The sequence below is a fragment of the Vanessa tameamea genome, chromosome 7 (genome assembly GCF_037043105.1).
Source record: "Vanessa tameamea isolate UH-Manoa-2023 chromosome 7, ilVanTame1 primary haplotype, whole genome shotgun sequence".
NCBI lineage: Eukaryota > Metazoa > Arthropoda > Insecta > Lepidoptera > Nymphalidae > Vanessa > Vanessa tameamea.
Window position 1 is genome coordinate 1,603,149 of NC_087315.1, and position 24,364 is coordinate 1,627,512.

At 33.4% G+C, this 24,364-nt stretch overlaps 2 protein-coding genes and 1 pseudogene across 6 annotated transcripts in view; 2 read left to right on the plus strand and 1 right to left on the minus strand.

Moving 5' to 3' along the window:
- The first annotated feature begins 1,339 nt into the window (after nt 1-1,339).
- On the plus strand, nt 1,340-7,491 carry LOC113392186 (uncharacterized; annotated as a pseudogene).
- Nucleotides 7,492-7,827: 336 nt separating this feature from the next.
- LOC113392174 (katanin p60 ATPase-containing subunit A1-like) lies at nt 7,828-21,456 on the plus strand. 4 transcript variants are annotated; one of them, XM_026628456.2, is made up of 9 exons: nt 7,828-7,948; nt 8,307-8,496; nt 15,842-16,068; nt 16,252-16,727; nt 17,612-17,791; nt 18,163-18,305; nt 18,831-18,940; nt 19,971-20,097; nt 20,203-21,456. In XM_026628456.2, the coding sequence occupies exons 2-9, from the start codon at nt 8,342-8,344 to the stop codon at nt 20,399-20,401; spliced, it is 1,617 nt and encodes a 538-aa protein (XP_026484241.1). In that variant the 5' UTR covers nt 7,828-7,948; nt 8,307-8,341; the 3' UTR covers nt 20,402-21,456. The 4 variants fall into 4 exon arrangements, with proteins under 4 accessions (XP_026484241.1, XP_026484243.1, XP_026484242.1 ...); XM_026628458.2 differs by having other exon boundaries at nt 7,853-7,948; nt 8,328-8,496; XM_026628457.2 differs by having other exon boundaries at nt 7,870-7,948; nt 8,282-8,496.
- Nucleotides 21,332-24,364, minus strand: part of LOC113392173 (V-type proton ATPase 116 kDa subunit a 1-like) — a 41,495-nt gene continuing 38,462 nt past the window's right edge. For both annotated transcript variants that reach the window (XM_064215289.1, XM_026628454.2), the window contains exons 12-14: nt 23,733-23,913; nt 23,380-23,551; nt 21,332-23,148 (exon numbers count right to left, since the gene is read on the minus strand). In XM_064215289.1, the coding sequence (XP_064071359.1) occupies nt 23,022-23,148; nt 23,380-23,551; nt 23,733-23,913 (480 nt within the window). In that variant the 3' untranslated portion in view covers nt 21,332-23,021. The remainder of the gene's footprint in view (nt 23,149-23,379; nt 23,552-23,732; nt 23,914-24,364) is intronic.

A 24,364-nucleotide genomic window follows, 5' to 3' on the forward strand; every position in this document is an offset into this window, starting at 1 on the left:
AAACATTCCGATTACGAGTTATTTAATAAAACGATGTGATTTCAAGAAGTAAATAATTATATATTTTGCATTTAATCTTACAAATGGTTGCAGAAATTTAAAGTTGCCATATAATGTATATACTTTTTTTTTTATTATGGTAAAGAAAAGTCAAAGAAGAAGTTACTTTCGCATATTCGAATTGTGTACGATAATCTATAATATTGAAAAACTATACATTTTTTTATTATATGAAGTTACTTGTATATTAACATTATATATACAATTATATAACAACAATTTTAGAAAAAACATATTGAGTACAACAGTTACCACGAATGGTCGTCATATTTATTTACGTTGGAAGAAATTTACACTTTTTTTTTTATATCATCTATATAATATTTTGTACTTTAATGAAACTAACAAATTTTGTATATTTTTTTTTTATGATAAGTGTAATAATGTTTATTATTGATAAGCTTTTAATGTATGTTTACATGTGTAATATTTAAAATAAAGAAGATTAATTAAATTTCGTTTGTGTTCTTTTTTATGTTGCTTATAATTTTAATCACCAGTGTCATTAGTGGTGCTAAATATTTGATAGCAACAGTTGCTGCTCTAACCGTAATAGCACCACAGAGTAAGCAGCAAATCAATTGCCGCTGTCACGTGAGGGACATTTTATCGCATGTTAGGCTTTGAGTATGTCCGTCGAGGGACCACCCACCCAACATATATTTAATAAGTAAACTAATATCCTACAGCTGATATAGGTATCCACTCGTCTGTAGAAGAAGGTTGCCAGCTTATCCTATCACTGTACTTTACAGCGGTCGGTGGACACGTTAATGTGTCAAGACTATCAGACACGTCCAGGTTTTCACATGATGTTTTTTGGAGAAGTTCTTTTACGCGGCTTACAGTAGATTGAACTGGCAGATACCGTCACGCAAGGAAAAAGTGTTAGGCCCACTCCAGGCGATCTTTCCATTTTTCTTTCTATTTTATATGGTTTTATATAATATTACTTAAACTATTTTTTTTGTTATCGTTTTAAGTCACTGATTTAACCGGGTGTCCCAGAATACTTCTTGTTTTTTCTTCAATGCCGAGTACGATTGTACACGCAATTGAAGATAGGGAATAATAGGGTAATTATTATTTTGTTCTAATTATGTTTTAGATATTTTTTATAGTTTTATATTAAAAAAAAACAATCAAATTCACAATATCGACAACCGTTGCATAAGTTTTCACACGTGTGTACGCTCGGCTTTAATTCTGTTCTTTATAATCAATGTTGAAATGTCATATATATTTATATAAACAAGTCGAAAAAAAATTGTGTCAAAATTCAAGGGTAACAAAATGCAAATCTTCTTAATATTAATATTTTTAGACATACTAGTCGCGGACGGATATATTAATTACTGTGGAGCTAAAATGTGTGGGCACACTGATTCCCATACATTTTGTCGTTATCCTGTACGTATTGCAAAATTATAAACCTAATGCTACGTTAAGAGTTTAGTTAATTTATTAATGTAATGGTAAAAAATATGATGGTCCAGTTTAGAAGGCGTGAGTTTTAACCAATGATCAAGCTCAAACCCGGGCAGGCATCACTGAATTTTCATATTCTTAATTTGTGTTTATAATTCATCTCATGCTCGGCGGTGAAGGAATTCATCGCGAGGAAACCCCCATGTGGCGGCTGAGAGTCTGCTACGTGTATCCTCGTGTATACTCGTCGAGTAAGTTCCAAACTTTATCCACATAAAGAAGAGGAGGTCTTAGCCCAGTAGTGGGACATTTACTGGATGTTACTTTTACTGTGTATCTACTTATTGAAGTGTAGCTATTTTTTCCATTATGTGTTTGTGGAAAGGCAGTGTAGTTATAGACGAACGAGACTTAACAACTTTAGTCCAATAACGAACAGAGATTTTGGTTGAATCGGTAACTTCAAGTGAATTTGAAAAAGTGCTTGTGCCCTAAGTGCCAAGTGTTTAAAACATAATCAGTTGTTTAGTTACAAAATGTACTGTCTCCTTCATTCGAATGTCAAATTATTGGTGACAGAAAGAGATAAAGTTATATCTAACTATTCACCCTCGATACAAAGTTCATTGGAGCTGAGTATTTAACAGAGAAGGTAAGAGTAGTAGGCGTAAAAAGTATATAAAATGTCCAAATTTATTTAGCCTGGTCCAAGTCCTTCATGTATGGGCTACATCGAGTCAGAGCTGTCGCCGAATGAAAAAGCTCGTGTTTTAGCGCGTTTGAATCGTAGACGCAGCGATGCGGCGCGCGGCATACGCGGCCTTCCCACGGCTGGGGATATGTTAAAATTGGTAAGTTAATGTTCGAAAGACCATAATCATCATTATATTTTTTTTATTTCGCATTGACTGTACAGATATGAATAAGAGGAAGTTTGAATATATACATTTAATTATATAAACAAGTCTATTATCAGATGTCTGATACACATAAGTATTTATAATATTTGTGCACAGCAATTTCTGGAGTTTGCCTGGTTATTGAAGGAAGATTTTGTTAAAACATATTATTAAGCATTTTGTGCCCTCGTAAATTATCCCCCAAGGTTGCTTATCTTTCGTGAGTAACACCTTACATTAGGAGCATTGCATTGGAGGCGGAGTGTAGTATGTCACCCTTGTATGAAATTTACGAAAACTAATTAAAAAATATATTTTTCATAGCGATGGGTGGAAGAATTGGCGCGGGAAGCCCAACGCTGGGCTGATCAATGTCAACCGCCAAGCACTCCGGAGCTACATGACGCTTGTCGTGATTTGTGTATGTCATTGCCATATTTCAATTTTAACGCTTGATGCTAAATCACAGGTTAAGTTCAGTTAAACACCAATGGGCCATATGCTTGATCAGTGTGTATACATGTCCTCTGCGTGAAGGTCTTAAGGAAAACTGTATGCGTCCGATGAAATTCAATCTCATGTCTTTTGTGTACTGGAGGGTGACGCAGTACGGTGCAATATTATACAAATATTATCTTTAGAAAAATAATGCTCTTACGGACGGCTATTTTATTCATCAGATCTTACTATATATTTGTCATACTTTAATTATGATGATCAATTCATTCAGATTCGATATCAGTGGGACAGTGCGTAGCGTCAGTTGTGGGCGAAGCGCCAGGCCTTCGCCCAGAAACAATGGTTGACTTGTGGTACACGCAAAGCATGATCTATAAAGGAAATGAAACTTCGTATATACCGTAAGTCTCGTCAGTATCTGGCAAATGGGCAAGTTCATTGTAAGTGGACTTTACCATCACACACACACTCACACACACAACATTTTTCATCCCTTACATCACCAATGCATCACGAACCTTGGGAACTAATATGTTATATCCTTTGTGTCTGTAGTTATACTACCTCACTATTCAAACCGAAATACAAGAGTACTGTTTATTGCTGTTTGCTGTTAGAAATTAATGATAAGTGGGTGGTGGGTAAACGAGAGGCTTACACGAAGCACATCCACCAAATAAAAATATATCAACGACTCTGTCTGTTCCGTAAACGTTCCTATGCCATTTGATTGAGTTAAAATTTGATAGTGTCAGGATATTTACTCAAGTAGATTACTGTTAATATTGTTATTTTTTTATGGTACTGTATTAAATTAAATGAAAAACTACCACCGCATTTTAGTGAAGAATTTTCTGAGAAGAACCGGCAATAAATTCGTAAATTGGTTGTTATACAATTATTTATGAATATTATAAATATAATTAAGAAAAGAAAAAGTAATTAAGAAAAGAAAAAAAAACGTCTTTATTTTAAATAGAATATATAAAATAAAAGTGAAATACATATAAAATTTTTAGATTTGGCAACCCTTAACAGGGAAAAACATCAGTGGCGAATTGAGTAGTATTATGTATACCTAAAATTACATGTAAACAATCGCAAAATAAGTACCAGTGAAACGTAATACAAATACACGAACATATATAAATAAATATAAAGTGTTAAATGAGTTAAAAAATTACAAAATATAAATAAACGCTATTTAATATTTTTTTATCCCACACGATAATCAAAGACTACCAAATCAATGTATTTTTATCATCTATATAGTTACATTACATTACATTAAATTTCAAACTGCTGGGCTAAGGCCTCCTCTCCCTTTGAAGAGAAAGTTTGGAGCATATTCCACCACGCTGCTCGAATGCGGGTTGGTGGTTCTATTAACCTTTACAATATGTGAGATATTAGCGATAGCTGGTTTATCCTCACACGTTAAATTAGCTAACTTAAAATATTTTCGATATAAAATTCACCTCATTTCTTAACTTTCAGTTCACACAAGAGTTACTACGATGACTTTGCGCAAATGGTCTGGTCGCGAACTTATATGGTGGGGTGTGGAAGGAGCAAATTTATGGTACTAATAAAATGTATTAATATTGAAAAAATATGATTCTGTAAATCATCTTTAGGAGTACTAATGTCTTGTTTTTCAGCCCTAAAATATAATCCCATAAGTCAATTTGTGTCATATAAGTTACTTGCAATAATAATGTTTACAGTTGAAGACTAGTAGCATTTGAAGTATCGAATGTCAGAAGAAACTACAGTAATTTGACTTCAATTATAATTCGTAAAATATATTATATACGATAAAAAAGAATATCAAGTTCGGTGCATAAGTGGCGATTTGATAGTTGTCTTTTGGGCATCCGTGCCACTCTTAACAGCATAGCATAGCATTGTCATTAAAAATAAAACTATTCAAACTATAAACCAGACTGTTTATTTATTCAATACATGTTCGAAAATATAGTTTCACACAAAAAGATAATATTTTATAAATCTAGAAACAAAAATGAATCTGATAAATAACAAGAATTAATCTGACTATAGTAATCGTTAGATACCATGGCGTGGTCGTCAGCGCACCGTAGAACGGTTAGTGTGCAACTTTGCGCCCCGCGGGCCCGTGGCGTGGCGAGCGCTGTGGTCGCCCGCCGCGCCCGCTTCCAACTGTCCTCCTCGCTCCCGTCCCGATATTGACTTACCCGGACTGTGCACGTTTCGTAAGTACTTAAGTGACTAGTACTTTAGTGAACTACTTGAAACGGAAAAAAGTCGTGATCTGTAAAATATGAATGTGCACGGTATTTGTCTCGAAAATGCTGGTCCTTATATTTTCAATATGTGTTTGCTAATTTATTTTTATGGAAAATTACGATAGTTTTTTTTGTAACTATTTAAACGTAGTCATCTTCGAATTACTCATAAAAAGGCGGACTTTACTTTTCATTGCAATAAAATAAGAATATGGCAGAAAAAGCGGATAAAATAAAAACCAATAAAAACAGAGATCACGTTTTAATTTCAGAGTATGATTTGGATGAGACATACGATGAAGATAATATTATGACAGTTGAAGAACATTTGCTTTTAAATACAATTATGTTGATCGAAAAAAATTTAGAATTAGATAGCATCGGAACTTTGGATGAAATTTACTTAACGAAACTAGCTGTGGCTACTATTGAAAATCCAGTTTTAACACAAACACCTTATATTTCAATACAAAAACGTGATATAGTGGATACAGATGAAATAATAATCGGTAATGCTGAATCGAACATAACAATAGATCCTGAGCCAATCAGTATTGAAAGTAACGAAAACAGTAAATCAACTCATAGTATAAATAAAAAAGTACTTAAACAAAAAGGAACTTTTGTCGGCCGTCCAAAGGCCTACAACATAGACGATTTAAACGATCAGCATAAAAACGAAGAGAATAGTAAGTCATTATGAAACTGAAATTTTTGATTATATATTGCTGTAGATATAAAGTGTATTGTCAAATGTTGCAGATTATAAAGTACAAGAAACGACAATCGATGTGAGAAATGTTGAAGATTACGAATTGACATACATCCGAGAGGATACAACGCATCTAACTCATACCACAGAAGAATCAGCCATACCAAGAAACTGTCATTATTTATGAAAATCATAATATTTATGCTGCGTGTTTCTCTATTGTAAAAATACACCTGCCTTTTCAGACACTTCTGTGAAACCTATGGAAATAGATAAAGCTAACACTACAGTACTAATTATTGAAACATCTACAATTACGATAACAAAAATGTTGGACATTTACATCGATGATATAATCGCCAACCTAAATATTTCAAGAGCTATAAACGAAACAGCAATAGACGAAAATGTCATAGAAGAATATCTTTCTGATCGTAAGTAAATAAAAGAAATAAAAAAGAAAAAGATTCGCAATTATGATAAGGAAGTGTTTCAGAAATTTCAGAAAATCACTATGTCCGCCTTGTCGGCACTTAATTCTGTAAATATATAAGCCGAAATGAAGCATATAAGATAAAAGTGGAACAGTAAACTATAAATCACAGTCAAACACACTCACACATTATTGTTTCCTAATTTCCAGGGGTAAATATTCTTTAGCATTTGGACACTTAACAATTTACCTTTATATTTGCATGTACAGCTGAAACGGTTCGTCAAATACAAGCAAGTCTTAATCGTATGGAGCAGAAGTTAGCAGTTCCAGTGACGGTTTCAGGAAAGGTGATTTTTGTATTGTTATAAATGAAACTTTGGTGTGCTTATGAGCACATCTGTGAAAGTTTGAACGCACTAATACCACAAAGTAGACTTAAATATAAAAGATACCTAAGAAAATGTCATAAAGTAGCAAATAGAGATTTTAGCAGAGGTTGAAATTCAAACGATCGCCTCTAGTAATTTCATGAACTAAATATACACATATAATTAACTAATGATTATACGATGATTCCTTAGATAATAGTGGCTAGCTTATAAGGACGCTTTCGAGGTTTCGGTTCTTACTCCGGGTCAAGCTAACTAAAAAACTGGTTCGTTATTCTGTCGTCAAGTTCTCAGGAGAGGCCCGGAGTCTGGACTTTAAAAGTGTCTACACTCGCTTGCCTCAGAAAGAACGTAAAGCTATTGGGCATAGATTTTCTGTCACTATTCTTAAGTGTGTTTGAAATGATTGTGTTTCAACGCACACTTTTGCAGTATAATATATCCGGCGTAGTTCGATATTCTTCATTGAGCTGACCGGCAACTAGGATGACATCATACTTATTATAAGATGCTTCTGGAATTCTCCTATACCAGAAATATACATAATTATTTAAAAAAATTATGTCTCTTTTCAGGCTCGACGGGAATTGAGAAATTTTGAACAAGACAAACAAATCCTAAAGAAGAATCAAGAAATACTATCAGCTGAAACAGAAAGGAATAAATCATTAGAGAGAGGACCAATGTTAAACATGGTGATGAAATATATGCCATACTTAAAACAATACGAGAAAAGCATTTTAGGCGATTCGAGCTCTAGTGGCAAAGAGTCTAGTCAGTTTCTTGCTTTATCTAGTATACTATTTGGTACTTTGCTATCTTTTTGATGTTCAATTCCTAAGTTCTTTATGTTAAAAATTTTGTCGTTGAATCTTGGTTTGTTTTTAAAAACATTATAATGTATATAAATTTGTTTTATTATGTGGTTTTATTTATAAAAAAAAACGTACTTAATCTATCTTATTGTTATTTAAGTTTTTCTCATCGTTTATTTTTTTTTATATCGATTTAAGAAATTAGTTGCTACGATAATCCGTTGCTTTAGTTATAGATAGTTCCCTTTTAAATTATTCTTAAATATTATTATAAATAAATTATAGAATACATTTTTAAATTTATTCAACGCAAAGCTGCAAGTTTACGAGTCTACAGAGGCTAGTGCAATTAGGCCAGTGAGAAGTGACGGGTTGGCGAGTCGCGGTCATCGGCCGCAGTCGTGCTCGCGTGCTCGTGCGGGCAGCGCGTAGCTCCGTAGACCTCTACGAACATACATACTATTAGGCGGATGTATTGTTCGGGTTAGAAGTTATTATATATATAAAAGTAGAAATAGTATTTTCTTCTAAATACTATCGTGACTCATTGTGACATTTTATTGATAGAACTTTTGGCTGTTTTGTTAATCTAGATATTATTAAAGAACTTATGTACATTAACATATTATAGTTAAATGAGTTGTTTTCGTGTTTTTTAAGTTCATTAAAATATAAATCTATATATAGATATACATATATATCTATCAGACGTGATATACAATTAAATCACATATATTTAATGATTAGTTTATACATTTCAGTCGTTTTTTTTAACTAATTAGAAAATATCTTCTATACACAATTTAACCTATTCAGTTTAAATAAAAATATATTGTAACAGCTACATTTATCTATTTAAAAGTTTAAATAGATAATATGTCGAATGATATGAAGTCAGCATCAATGGATCTGAACGGGTCTCGATCGTGGTGTAGAAGAGACAATGATGTGAAAATCGAATTTGGATTCGGGGTACCGCTGGGAGCGATGTCCGCTCATCCAGTGTTCCACTCTGCTTGGGATATCGGTTGGTAAGTGGTAAAACCAAACTTATACAAACAACTTATACATACAAACCAAGCATACTTACTATAGGTTAGTTTATAAGGATGTAAATTACGAGGTCCTGGTATCTCGGAGGGTTAGTCAGACAGGTTTTACTTCCGTCAAGTCCCGTCATGCTGGTGTAATTTAGGATTGTTAGTGGATTATGTGAAAGATCATAGTGTTTCTGTGTTTGCATACGCACTTGAGTGCTTTAACATCGTATGCACAAATGCTTAGTCGATGGTAGTTATGGCGGGGTTTAAATTCGGCCAGAAGCACTTAATCGTTTAATACAATGGGTATACAAGCCGATTACTGCCTACCAAAATATGTCCGAAAATTACAATATTACAGTTCGTAGCGAGTAAATATTTTGTTGTCGTCGATGTCGTTTTATTTTTCTTGTGATGTACTGTATCCTGAATAAGGATTAAAAAATATTATAAGCAACTATGCATAAACAATTATTTGGATTGAAATAATTCAAAATACTTAACTAATATCGTTGAAAAAAGCCCTTAAAAATATTATTTAATATCCGATATTTTTATTTTTCTCGGTTTGATTAAGTTTATAGATAACATTGTTATTACTACAAGCAAACAAACAAACAAACAAACAAAGTGCCTCCAAGCAGATGCCTCGTTTGTTCTTTATAATATTAATTATTATAAACAAAAATTAAAAAGGTGGAAACTCTATAGTCTTTACTGGGTCTTTGATTAGGTCCATGGGTGTATCATTAGGACTGAGTACTTATTCCTTGATATTTGTACATATTTGACCTGTTTTCGTTTACTCACGCGATATTCAAGATATGGGAACTAATTCTATGGTGTGATTATTAGAAAGGAGTTACCTCACTGTGTTTTATGAGGGTTTTTTAAATTAGTGTTTGTGTGGAACGTACGTTAATTGGTGTTGAAAGAATTTTTAAGTTTCTTTGTCTAAAAACAATAGAATTCTCTAGCATTGATATCTTGGAGTTTAGAGTGCCATGGTTTAATCAAATTAACAGCTATATAAATATTATTTTTAAAAAAATCATAATTAACATCAAAATATTTTTAATGCTCGTAAAAGTACTTTTGAATCGTTATGTTGCAGTGTTGAATTAAATCTACCACCGGTTCGGAAAGTAGATTCTATTGAGAAAAACCGACAAGAAATTCAGTAGTTACTGTTTACCACGATTTTAATCGCAGAGTATGTCAATACAGTACAATTATTTTTATATATGTATTAAATCCTGCTTAAAATCAACAAATGACAAGTCCACGTTTTTATAACCGACTTAAAAAAAACTTAGGAGTTTCTCAATTCGTCGGATTTTTTTGATGTATGTTCCATTATTACTTAAAGACGTCTGGACCGATTTTAAAACTTTTTTTTCGTATGTGATACATAAATGAGACGCTACACGGTTCGATTTATTAATTAAAACCACATCACCAAGACACTTATTTCAACTACGAAATTAAAAATTTATTGCAATTGTTTACTGAATTAATTGATTTAAAAAAAATCGTATTCTTAACGATTTAATTAGACTTTTCGCTTCTGATTCATCCGTATCTCAAGGTTTGCAGATTGATAACAAAGGAAAATATATAATAATACAAGTCAAAACAATTTACATGACAGCAGTGCGATTGTATAAGAATTCACTTCGCATCTCGCTCGTGAAATGTTGACAACCGAATTACGGTGACATGCCATTTCGATACGTATATATAAGTTTAATAAATATAGTCAATGTCGCCTATCGCATCCTGACATTTCACGTTCGTGTTCTGCGGTGAGTTTCGAGTTTCTTCTTACAGAATAACTCTACTGTTCCCTGGAGAATGATTAAAATTGTCTGGTATTAATAAAACGTGTTGCATGCATTTAATTCACTAATGATCAGTCTAGACGGACGAGTACATTGGTCATGACAAAGCGTGTTACTGGCGTGAATAAAACTATTGATTTTTTTTTTAAACCGACCGCGTATGTGATCACACAGTTTGATTGTCAAGGAAACTTGTGATATTCAATGTGACGTGTAACATTGTTTTGATACAATGAACACAATGCAATGGCTTAGTTGATATTTGGTTTTGGATTATATTTTAAACTTGATGTAATATTAATTTTGAGATTCTGATGGTAATAAGACAATTGATCGTTTATATTTTCTGTTAGGAATGTGACTAATACAGTAATAAATGTACTAATTGTATGGTATTGAGCCCTCACAAATAAAAGTACATAGACTTTTAAGAGATATACAAAACTTGAGATTTAGTAATACATAAACGACACTCTGAATTCGATGCGGTAGTGACGTAGCTTCTTGACCAGTGTTTCACGTTGCACGCAATCAAATGCCCCAAGTAAGTCACAAAATATCTCTTAAGCCTGTTTTGACTTCTTCCAGACGTCAAAGTTAACTTTTATCGATGTTGGTAGTAGATATAGAGGTAGATACAGTTATTGGGGTCCGACTTTATAATTAAAATAATCTTCCTTAGTATGTGATCAAAAAACATGCCGTTGAGAACACAATTAGTAAAGAATATTACAAGATATTGCACAATATTATTACCTTTTTTATTGACCTTAACAGTTAGTTATTATTTGTTTTGTAAGGGACAAATCGTACGTTTTCAAGTGATTTAAAATAATATAAAAGAATGTGACAGATTAACATTAAATACTCTTTAATTCAGAGTGAATATATCATGTTTATCTTAAATATTGTTATAAAATAACGATTCAATGCCGGTATGAAAGGCAGTATGTGGTGTAGGTGTGTTGATATTTCGTTGGCGGTTGTCTAAAAATTAAGAGACGCATGCTGCGGGATGTCAGCAAACCGCTGTCGAATTCTAAAAGGAATTTATTGCACAGTTTTTATTAAGCAATCATGCCTTTTTGGAACTGCGCTGTGACGACAGAAAAATATAAAAAATCGCTGTAAAAATATTAAAAAATCTCAATATGATTTGGTTTTCGTCGTCGATGGTCTCGATGCAGTTGCGTAAACTTACGTCCTAGATATATATATTTTCAATAACTTTCAATAACTAGATTTGCGGTAGGTATTGTAAAGTAGTAGTAGGTATTGTTTTCAGCTTTTACGATTTTCTATTTTGATACGAATTTTTCATAGCATGTGTCGCAAGTCCATCTTAGTTCATGCTAAAACCTGGTACTCACAGAGCCAGAACTTTTCATAACTAAAACAGAAAATTAACAAATGTATTACAGCAAATATAAAAATAAATTGCGGTTAGGGTCTTCAATTTCAGGATTTAAATTATGGTTCAAAGTCCCCTGGATTTATTCCATGTTGCCGCCCATTGACATTGACCCTGGAAGAAATATTAATCATTTTTAACATCGCCAATGCGTCTTCAAACTGGCCCACCACAATACTAAATTTTGATGTTTTCCGGAAGAATGTCTGATTCCGGCTACCAAAGCAGGTGGGCTTGCACATAGCCGATACCACCAAGTCAATTTATTTATTTTTGTTTTAATTATTTAGTAATGATAAACAACAAACTATAAATAATAGTCTCAATTTAATGAAAACTTATACAATACCCACTTCAGACAAACAAAAACTCTTTTTCAAAATTATTATGTTAAGTACCAAGATTTTCAAATTTAGTTTTGTTATTCGGTTAATGCTCTCAGAATCTCCGCAGTAACATTGCTAAATTGTTTTTATCGTACGAATTGAGTTCGCAATCGTTTCAAATTTAACCATATCAAGCAATTCGCAATGGTATAAATTATAACAGCCTCTAATAGGATGATTGAGGGCACGAACACTAAAAATAAATTAGTAATGACCTTAGGATAAAACGACATGCAAGGATATATTCAAGTGATATTATTGTTTCAATGATTGCGTGGGTTTCCCTGCACTCGTGAGGAGCGACTTTGTACACTCCTTGCTTTACTTGCATCTGTCAATGTTTATTTATCTTTATTCGAGTAGACTTTTACAAGCACTTTTGATCGACGTTTTACAAACTATATTAAGTGAAGCTACAACCGGTTCGGAGTGTTAATTCTACCGAGAAGAACCGACAAGAAAATCAGTATTCTTTTTCAACATTTTTCGTAGGAATACAGATAAGGAAAGGACAAACTGATCTCTGAAGATGGATTGGTCATCCATAGATTATTTCTATAGTTAATGCGCTGGTACCAATGGGATCTAGGATTTTATATCATTATTGTCTGTAGTTATTTTGGCTTATTTAAATTGGCTTGTTTTGACCTACAAGCGGGGTTAAACCTATCAGATGGACCTAAGGATAGGCTGCACTCATTTTGGGACACAATATCTTAGTTCTCAAAGTTTGTTGCGCATTGGCGATGTAAGGAATGATTTCTTTTACGGTATTTATGTTTCTGGGTAGTTACCAATGTCTATGGGGGATGGTGACCACTTCCCATCTGGTGACCTCTTAGCTGGTCTGCCAAGCAAGAATATATTCAGCCAATCAACACTGGTCTTTCATGTGCCTATTTTGTATTTGGAATTCATAATCGTGCGACGATGAAGATAATATCTGCACGAGTTGAATGAAATTCTGCCACATATTGTATAATCCGCAGTTGTAAAGGGAGGATGGAGTGGGTTTGAACATTGGTTAACGACGAGTTACTTTGTTGGGCTTAGCTTATTCGTGTAGCAATATCGCTTTGTTTATATACTCGTCACCCATGCACGAGTTTAATTCGCAATAACTCAAATATACTATGATAATTCGCTCATTCACAAAGCGATAGCCGCATAAGCGTTTTTATTGCTACTAAGCTGACGGTTAACACATTGGCACTGTAAAAAAATCCGCTTCATTATCGAAATTTAACATAATATCGAAAGTATAATTATTATAGATTGGAAAATAGAAAAGCATTTTTGATTACGCGAAGATTTGTTTATCAAAACCTCCTTCGTTTGCCACCTTGGGTATTAGCCCCGAGTGCCCCTAGTGTTAATCCAGCCCCTGCATATTGTCCCTATTTTACAGATTTGATGATACGCCAAGAGAAGTAACGATATCATAGACACCCTAGTAAGTTTTGTAGCATAGAAGTCCTCGGTAACTTTTAATTATAGTTATTGGAATCAGGAAGTAACTAGACGCGTAAATTAATAGTCCGTGAAAAATAACATAAAGCATACAATTTGCATAACAGTCGAGATAATCGACCCGCGTCGGGCGAAACAAGTTACATTATTGGTAAAAAATAAATAATTTTTTGAAACAAATGATTTCATTGGTCATTTCAAAATTATAAATTAATTAAATATCTGTTTTATGATGTATGGTATAAATGATAAGAATGCTTGTATGCATATATGGGACATTAAGGACGATGTCGTAGTATTCTTTTAATGAATAATAAGATTCATTTATTAATTTAGTCTTAATAAACTTTTTAAATTTAGTAATTGGTAAATTGATTATATTTGCCAGTATCTTATTATATATGCGTATACCATTGCCCAAAAACCATCATCAATGGGATCCCAGATATGATGTCCTTTGTACCTGTAATAATAGCTCACTCACACACACACACACCACAATACCTTAACCTTAGCATGTTCTAGAATAGGTCGGTCCTACAAATTGATATTTCTAAACAACTAACACGTTATAATTATTAAGGAACTAGAACATCAACGTTAATGATCTATCGGGTCAGACCCTAATATCCTCATAACCTTGTTTAAGGGCGATGTAGTGTATAATTATTTTAAAAAGGCATCAAATGCCTTCGATATCATCGATGGATCTTCAGTTCATTAACCCCGTGGTAGTCGATGGCCTTTGACACACATCCTTGTAGCTTGTAAGTTTACCCCACATCCGTCAATGGACAAACATAAAGTTGAATGACCTCTGGAAAATCGTGTTGTAGTGTAGACTTTTCATTGAATCTTCATCGTCGTACTGCACTACATCGTAAAGCGTTATTAGTGATTTGAGTTTTTCGTATGTTTTAATTAGAAATAAAAAGTAGATATTTATGAAAAAATTTAACACTGATTGTTACTAATAATTTAGGTCTATGGGTCGTTTTATGCGCTTAGCAATTTTAAAATTGATATTTGTTGAATTACATAAGCAAAGAAAATCATACTCATATCCATTTTTTAAATAAATAAAAACACTTAGATTATAATCCTGGTAAATAGAAAATATTCCTCGATTGAAATGAAGGTTAAAACGTTAAGTGCCCCTTGAAGTATTAACATTCAAAAAACTAGGTCAGTAATATGAATAACGATAAAAATCTGTGGATGTGAAATGACCTTCTGTATAAAAATATATATTAATTGACAAAAATATTCATAACTCACCAAAAGTCGTTTTCATAAAGTTCAATTTCGTTTGACACCTTGCAAGAAGTGTGACCTTATTACACGCACAAGTATGGCCGGCAGGAGTTTCCGCTGTTACCATGACAACGTGAACAAAACAGACTTGCCAAAAGATTTTTACTATATGACCGGCCAACAGAAAATGACATAATTACAGACAAATTATGTTTTCGTGACATTTTATAAAAGCATACCTATGTACATTTCAAAAGGGCTGAAATTTTTCAAACGAACCATGAATTTTGGTTTTGGCGATTCGCTGATTCCCAATGTCGGCGGATTACGACAATTTTTTGAACATGATCCATTTTTTGGGTATGTATGCATTTGTTGAAGTATTGCGAGGGATCAATTTACGTTATAGTTGAATATAACGGAGATATTTACTTGGCTATTTATAGCGTGAGGTTTTTTTAGTACTTTTTCAGATGATACATCTACATATTATTATTTAAGATATTTTTTTATATTCCTGAAGTTTGGTTGATAATGGAACATGACAGATGATTTGTTTTGAGATTTGTAATAGAAAAACTCTAAGGCAAATAGTCTTGATAGCACATGTTTTACCATCACCCAAAAATATTGATCATACCTACTTCAACTATAGGATTTTAAACATTCTCTGTTAACATTGCCTTTCGAAACACAATATAGTTATACAAGATATTGTATAAGGTTTGTCGGTAGAATAACTGATGAGTAAATATAACGGATAAATTGTAATAAAACACATAATCGTGTCTTACAAACACAAATATCGTAGTGTCATCTACTTAGTTACAAGCACATCTTGGTCTCATCTAGCCCACTCCTAACTCCAAGCATATTTTGCTCTTTGTTGTATTAAGAGTTATAGAAACACAATCATACTCATAAAAAGTTTTACATATTATTATTTATTAAATTAAAATGTTTTTCTTTGACAGTCCATCTTCTGGTTTCCATCAAATGGCCAGGATGATGGATCGCATGATGTCAGAGAGTCTTCAGCCGTTTGGTTTCGCAAAAATGACTGCACGACGCGAGGGTGACAAGAAAGGTGAGGGTCCACCGAGAGATGGTCTCAGAACTGATAAAAGTGATAGTAGGAGGGAGAGAGCGAAAAATCCCAACACCCATCTCGGTAATGGCACAAGACATCCTCCTACACAAGGTAAAATGATATTTTATACTTTATATCAATAGAGTAAATTACTACAACCAAAATTGCTGTAATTACAGGTAATTTGTGATTACTGAAAGAAGCACATAAAACTTTCTATTCTACACAACTCGTTTAGCCTTATTTAGTTCATTTGAAAATATTTTTCGTTAACGGATTGTCGTTTTGTTTTAGTTGTTCGACCGACGCCAATAAATTCATTCCAAGAACAATCGACTGAACCACCTAAACCGACAGATCCAACGACGGAAAAATGGGCAGGCACTTTAAGGAAAAGAGATCCAGATATCCAACCAACTTTACCATCTATTGTATCCCGTAAATCTTCTTCTACAAACTCTTCAGTAAGCAGTGGAAGGAAGACGCGCTCAGTCGATCGGATTCCTAGAACTCGCCGACAGCTAGCTCCTATAAAACCAGTAGTCCGAAAAACTGATATACCTTCAGAGGGAGATGTAACCATGCTAGAAAAAGATGAAAAAATATTCAACACTGCTGGTTATGAAGTACATTTAGTGGAAACTTTGGAGAGAGATATATTGCAGAAAAATCCTGACGTTCGCTGGAGAGACGTGATTGGTTTGGACGACGCGAAGTCTGTATTGCAAGAAGCCATGGTACTGCCGCTCGTAATGCCTGATTATTTCAAGGTGAAAGAAGTTATTGGATTAAGAATAGGTTTATTATAAGGGGTTATAAACATTTTTTTATTAAAAATTAAACATTTTTATTTATTTTAATGAAACGGGTTTATTTCAAAAATAAAATACTTAGTACGGTGAAAGATATTTTTCATGATGCTTTGACTTGAAGAATTCACGAAGAGCAGCTATCAATTTTGAATTTTTTTGTATTATTTTTAAACAGTCTTTGGACATTTGTCAAAGGTATTTTCTGATTGAAATTTCCAGACGAAAAAATTGGCTCTCGGTAGTTAATATAATTTTTTTCTGTTCACGTGTGGTTTTATGTAAATTTCTATGTGTTACCTTGAAGAGGTTACCTGTGTTTCTTGGAGAGGTATTAATGTTCTCAATTTGCAATAGGTACATTAATATTTGGCTACATTATGTATTACTTTGCCAGTTCAAGTTTTTAAGTTTTAATTAACAAATTTATAAATAAATCTTAGAAAAGGTTAATGATTAAGTTTCGCCTGCATACGTAACAAAAGTGAAAAGAACAATTGACTGACCAAAATCGTTGGTCTAGCCTAGTTTCAAGTGGCGATTCGCGTGAGCGATTACATGGATCTAAGTATTCATGCTGCACGCTTAGTTATTTCTAAAAAGCGAACGTCTAAGAAATGAAATGGCGGAAAGGCTATTAAAAAAATCATCGAAGTTCATTTTAGTTTTTGTAATTTGATTGCATTTTTTTGTTACTTGTATTTTATTTATAAAAAATCTTGTAATTTATAGGATTTCAGATCTACTTTCAAGCGTTTTACAATTCCATCCATCCGTTATTATTGATGATATACTAATATTAATATAATAACTAAGTTTACTACTACTATTTCTCTATATCTCAGGGCATTCGTCGTCCATGGAAAGGGGTGTTATTGACTGGTCCTCCGGGTACGGGAAAAACGCTTCTTGCAAGGGCAGTAGCGACCGAATGTCGGACCACATTCTTCAACGTCTCGTCAGCGACTCTAACATCGAAGTACCGCGGGGATTCAGAGAAACTTGTCAGACTTCTGTTCGATATGGTACAGAGTCATAATTTATAAAGAAATCAGTCCACCAATTCACTTTTGTATAATCACTATTGATTTCTTAGTCTTATTCGGTAACATTTTTACTATATATACTGATTAGTAATGCGAAGTCCCCCGGCATAAATCTCAATCTAACATAGCTTTCTGGCGTACTATCAAATATTAAATGTACAATTAAATAAAAAAAAAATACGATTTGGACGGATAATTTTACTACTTTTTACTTCCAAGTACACATTACCGATATTCATTACGCACATATACGACACAGTGCACTTACTACTGCATGCAGTTAGTACATATGTAGGTGAATTCAATGAAAAACATAAACAGTGACCTCGTGTCACATTTGTTATTCGCAGGCGGCCTTCTACGCACCGAGTACAATATTCCTGGACGAGGTCGATTCATTATGCGCGGTCCGAGGTGCTGATTCGGAACACGAAGCCTCGAGGCGTTTCAAAGCGGAATTGCTCATTCAAATGGATGGTCTGGCTGCAGCATTGTTAGTAATTATGTAACTTTTTTATGTGATTGACTGACACTCAAAATGTTATTGATAGATACAGTTCATAACGCTATTTCTGCATTTATATTTTGGAAATGCTTTAAAAATCGTTTTTGTTGGAAAAAAACTATAAAAAAGCCGAGATGGCCAAGTGGTTAGAACGCGTGCATCTTAACCGATGATTTCGGGTTCAAACCCAGGAAAGCACCACTGAATTTACATTTGCATTAAGCAAATTATGTTTATAATTCATCTCGTGTTCGGCGGTGAAGTAAAACATCGTGACGAAACTTGCATGTGCCTAATTTCAACGAAATTCTGCCACATGTGTATTCCACCAACCCGCATTGGAGCAGCGTGGTGGAATATGCTCCAAACCTTCTCCTCAAAGGGAGAGGAGGCCATAGCCCAGCAGTGGGAAATTTACAGGCTGTTAATGTAATGTTAATGTATGTAATAAAAAATGTTTCGTGCCTTTAACATATTCGGATAATAATATTTACTATTAAATAACACATCTAGCAATCAAGATAAGGTCATTATGGTGCTGGCTGCAACCAACCACCCGTGGGATATCGATGAGGCGTTCAGGAGACGATTTGAAAAACGAATTTACGTGGGATTGCCCGACGGTAACTAAATTACCATGATCTTATAAAATAATCAAAATATATAAACAAGAGATACGCTAAAGGTGGTATGATATGGACATGGGTGGGTACCGTATTATTAATTTTATCTTTATTTACAATAAGCATATTGAATAGTACAGAAGGCGGATTCAGACCATCGGGCATTCAAATTCGATTTTATGCTAAGTAAGATATTCACGACTTTAAAACTTCAACAAGATACTCGCATTTTACTTGTAATGTATGACATCTCACCTGGATAATAAACAATATTAACATTTTATAATCTCGGAAAACAGGTTGGCGACATCTTACGCCAACTCAAGCAAATCGCGCGTTTATTGGTCAAATCAAATGTCACGCGCTTCAACGGCTTCCTGTTTCACAGTTCCGTCCCTTTTCATGAAACTACTCCCACAGATTGCAGGAAAAAACCACAATACTCTTTCACTGTGAAAACCGTCAAACTTTGGAATGCACTCCCCACTGTTATACGACAGTCTAAATCCTTGTCCATCTTTAAGTATCGTTTGAAAAACTATTATCTATCCATACCTAAATAATGTATGCAAGTATGTATGTATATAATAATATGTAGTTTATAATTATGTATATATATATATATATTGATAGTCTATAATTATATAATATATACTGTATTATTATGTGTGTATTATTGGGATGTAGCTGTGTAGTTTATTATTATACTTTAGTATAAATATTTTTATATTATAGTTGTTATCTCCTCTCTCTGTCTATTTCGGCACTTACCTGTTTTCGTTCTAAGCTTCGATCACCAAAGGTTGTCTGTGAGAGATCGCTGTAAGCGATAAGACCGCCTTTGCGCGCCATTTATTGAATGTTTTGTGTTTTCCTTATGTATTCCTGTGTTGTGCAATAAAGTATTTGAAATGAATAAATAAATAATTATAATTGTGTGTAGTGTATTCCAGTTTTAAGGGTATGTGTGTGTGACACATTTATTTCACTCAGATAGAATATAAGCTTAATCGTTTTATTTATATTTCAGAGACAACGAGGGTGAAACTACTAAGGCTATGCTTACGAGAAGTGGTGTTGGGAGACGACGTCGATTTTGTAGAATTAGCGACAAAGTTGGAGGGTTACAGTGGCTCGGATATAAATAATCTTTGCAGGTAAGTAATTATATATGACTTATCCACCGTTTATAAAAATATATATATTTTTACCTTAAATGTATATTTTTTTATTTTATCGGAATCTAATAAATCATTAATTAGGGACGCGGCGATGATGACAATGCGTCGTAAAATAGCTGGCAAAAGTCCTGACCAGATACGTCGTTTGAAGCGTTCCGAATTGGATGCTCCAGTCTCCAAAGAGGATATTAGTGCTGCCATAGAGAAGACGCGTCGCACCGTCACGCAAGCTGATGTAGCGCGTTACACCACCTGGATACAAAAGCACGGCTGCTCCTAGCGTAGGGCTAAAGCGCTTAAAGCGCTGCTTCGGTGCCTAAAGAATTAGTAGGTGCGAAGTGATAAAATTTTATAACAGTGAATTGACTATTTAACACTTAAAAATATATAAATACTATTATTAACTTTATAAGCCTTTACTAACGTTTTATTAAATAAATTTGTTGTTTATGTTTTATGGAGTGTTTCGAGGATATTGAAGCGGTTTCGCTAGATTTAAGAGTTGCAATGGTGTATTTTATTTATATTGAATATACTGTTTCCACTTAAGTTGGTAATTCAAAAATCACCAAAAATTACACCATGTATCAATTTTTATTGACAATATGTCAGTGTAACTACAGGCCAAGGTTGGTGGCGTATTGGCGATGTAAGAAAATGTTATTATATTTCTTAAAGAGCTAATGTCTATGGGCGGTGGTGATTACTATCATATTATAAAAAAAGTAAAGGAACTTGTCACCATTCACATAAAAGATGCCAACTTTCTAATATGTTATCGAAGTTTGTAAATTGTAGGCTATTATTTGATATTACAATTCAACTTCAACCAATATATACTAAAATCGGGTCCTCTCAATAGTATTCTATCCCTTTTACACAAATTGAATGTGTCCTTGGAATGAGACAAAACATTAACAATAGGCTTTATAAAAAGTATATATATCGTTTGTTCTAAGATATTGATGTCTAATTCTTAGATTATTTATATGTCTAGAGAGACTGTCGAATTAAAAAAGAACTAGAACATACTAGTCAACTTATCTCGGTGTGCGTGACAGTTACGCTTGACACTCGCCAAACGTCATACTCCTTCACTAGTGTGCGTGAGGGCACAATTTATTTCGAAGCGTTCGTAACTTTGTCAGTCTTATCTAAATATATAAATAATGAAAGTTTTAATTGTGTTCTAAATTGAAAATAAGAAACGTTTTCGATTAAAATAGCTTTATTAAGGAATGGTGTTGTGGTTTTTTAACAATTTCTGTCTGTAATGTAAATTAATTGATAGTGTAATGTGCTGTAAAATTGTGATTAATAAAACTTTTGCTGATATTATTGTTTGAATAAAGCGATATGTAAAATTCAAGGCCATGACATTTGGTCCAGATACGTTATTGCTTTACAAATATAACCTTTTTTGAGGTTATATATAACAAAGTATTGTCTAGTAAATTTATCATAGTAAGGCATCGTGTATGTCATCGGTTACGGACTAAGGATTCTCACTAGTTAGCGTTGACACAATATAATTTAATAAAGTTTTAGAATCTAATACTACTAAATTAAAGAGTGCAAATTGTCTCCTATTTTATTTCTCAAGTATATCCTATTTTAATAAGTAGAATATGAACATTAATATTGCAAAATTCGAAAGAAAATATAATTTTGACAGCTGTCAACGGTAATCGATTATAACGAGCTAGTGAGAACCGCTCTTTGAACAATAATTTCAAATTTGTAAAATTGAATTTGATTTTTATATGTTTATTGGTTCAAAGAACTTTTATGTGTAAAAAATTAAACATATCAATTATACAACGTAAAATATTGAAAAATTAAATGTAAAAAAAAAATATATTAAATTGAACAATAATAACACATACAATATTAAATATATTCAAAGATGAACTTAAAAAAGACTATAGTTTATTAAAGTGTCTTTACAATATTAATTAGTACTTATAATTATAAAAATAGTTCAAAATTTCACTAAATCCTAAAAGGCACGAGAAAGTCTATTTTTAAAATAAACAATTAAAAACATGCAATCAATAAGAACGTACAATAAAACTTTGGCTTCAAGCGATTGATAAATGTAAACTATGTTAATACAACAACTTACAATTAGGCTTAGATCGGAAATATAACGAATTGTTTTTAAAATGATATTATATTATTTTCAAAATTAATCGTAAGACCTTAACCTTGATCTTTTTAAATTAAAAAAAAATCAAAACAACTTGTACCATAGCTTAAAAATAATGATTGCACAAAATAGGGAATTTATTTATTTAATTTGATATTAAAATTCGATCTTACAGATCATTCAAATGAAAACAACAAGGTAATAACATTTTGAGTCAGCCGAAACTGACAAAAAATATTTAAAAAATAAACCTCATTATATCTATCTAAAAATGTGTATATAAAATTTGTAAGAAACTAAATAACTTTTAACAAAACTTGTAATAACGCATTTATAATATTTAAAACGGGCAATTCTTTACTTAACATTAAAATACGCGATGGCAACACATCTATGATAGTCCTACAACTACCAACTATTTAAAACTTAATCGTTTAAACATATTAAGAAAATATAACAAATGTCCACAGCAATCAATTCATACACTAAGTAAATTAATTCGCTCAATGGTGTCATTTGATTTTTCATTCATCTATAATATTAGTTAAACCTTTAAATAATATAAAAGGCACATGCATTTTAAATATGCTTTGATAGTAAATCTACCAATTAGAAAAATACATATATAATTTTGTAAGGCAGTTTCATTTATCAATATGTTTTATCAAGAGATCGCTTCTGTATGCCAAATTCGTCTCACTTCCAAACAGTTTTCGTAGTCGTAAAGTTGAAATTTCCGTTTCGGGAAATGTCACTCGGGTGGTCCACCGTTGGGCTTCTCCTTGATATCAACCTCGTCTGCTTCCAGGATCACGGAGAATGAAAATGGTAGGAAGGCATAACCTTGCCCTTCGTAGAATTTACTCATAAATTCAACCCTGTAATTTGAGATTTAAATTTGCAAATATTTTCTAAAAATTGTCTATATACATATTTTATTCGTAAAAATTGAATTAGAAATAAAATTAGACAATATTTGTTGGGCGATGGTTGGAGATCTTTTTTCATAAAAACGATAAATGTGAGGAAATGGCTTAAAATACCAAAAAATGCTCTTTTGTTTAACAGTGTTATTTGATTGAGTGAAGAGTATCAATAAATTAACCCACCAATGCAATCGCAGCGTGTGTAGAAATGCCGACAATCCTTCCATAAGCACCAAGATCGCAAGTGTGAAGAAAGCCCATGCGGCGAATAGTATGTACAGCAAGATTGCGTTTACCGGAGACCCTCCGCCGAGGCCTATTTTGAGCAGCCTCTGCCACAAAACTGCCGATAGTTCTGACGGATACAATGAGTAATATGAGTATATAGCTTTTGAACAACATATGTAATTCTAGCAATAAAATTAACCATAATTATATCGTGACATGTATGGTTAGTTTTATTGTTAGAATTACAGTTTTGCCAATTACATATTCGTAGGGCGCGACCACCCTGAGCATTCAGTCGGGGGACTCACGCGCGTGCGCCAGCGACAGCGCCCACAGGCGCAGGTAGGAGGCCGTGTGCGACACGGCGCCCAGCACGTACTCGATGGTGTGGATGGCCTGCGTGATGAGCGCCTCGCCCAGCGCCTCGCCCGCCGCGCCGCCCGCGCCCCCCGCGCCCGCGCCGCCCGCGCCGCCCTCCACGCCGCCGCGCTGCGGGTGCGGTCGGCGTTCGCTATTAACTAGTGACGTACCTAACTATCTTTCGTCGACTGATACGAAAGTTGCAGTCTTTATGAAAAAAAAACTGTCTGCTACTGGCATGTTATGAACTGTCTGAAGCATCGTGTAGGACACGTGTACCTTTTACTTGCTAAAATATGCTAAAGTTAAAGTTCTCGATCTCATTGTTTCATAAATCATAAATAATCTACAATTTAGGGAAATAAAAATGAATTATGATGATCACTGACGAATGATTGTTTCACAGCAAATAATCTAGTATCGAATAAAAAAAAAAACTAATGTGTAGTTTTTACTGTACTTATAATGTTTAAACAGTAGTGATCTTAATGTAACAGATACGCCACTGTTTATTAAATTGAAACATCAGTTGAATTTAGGCGCCGTCAGAGAAGTTATGTATAGTCTGTAATCCGATCTA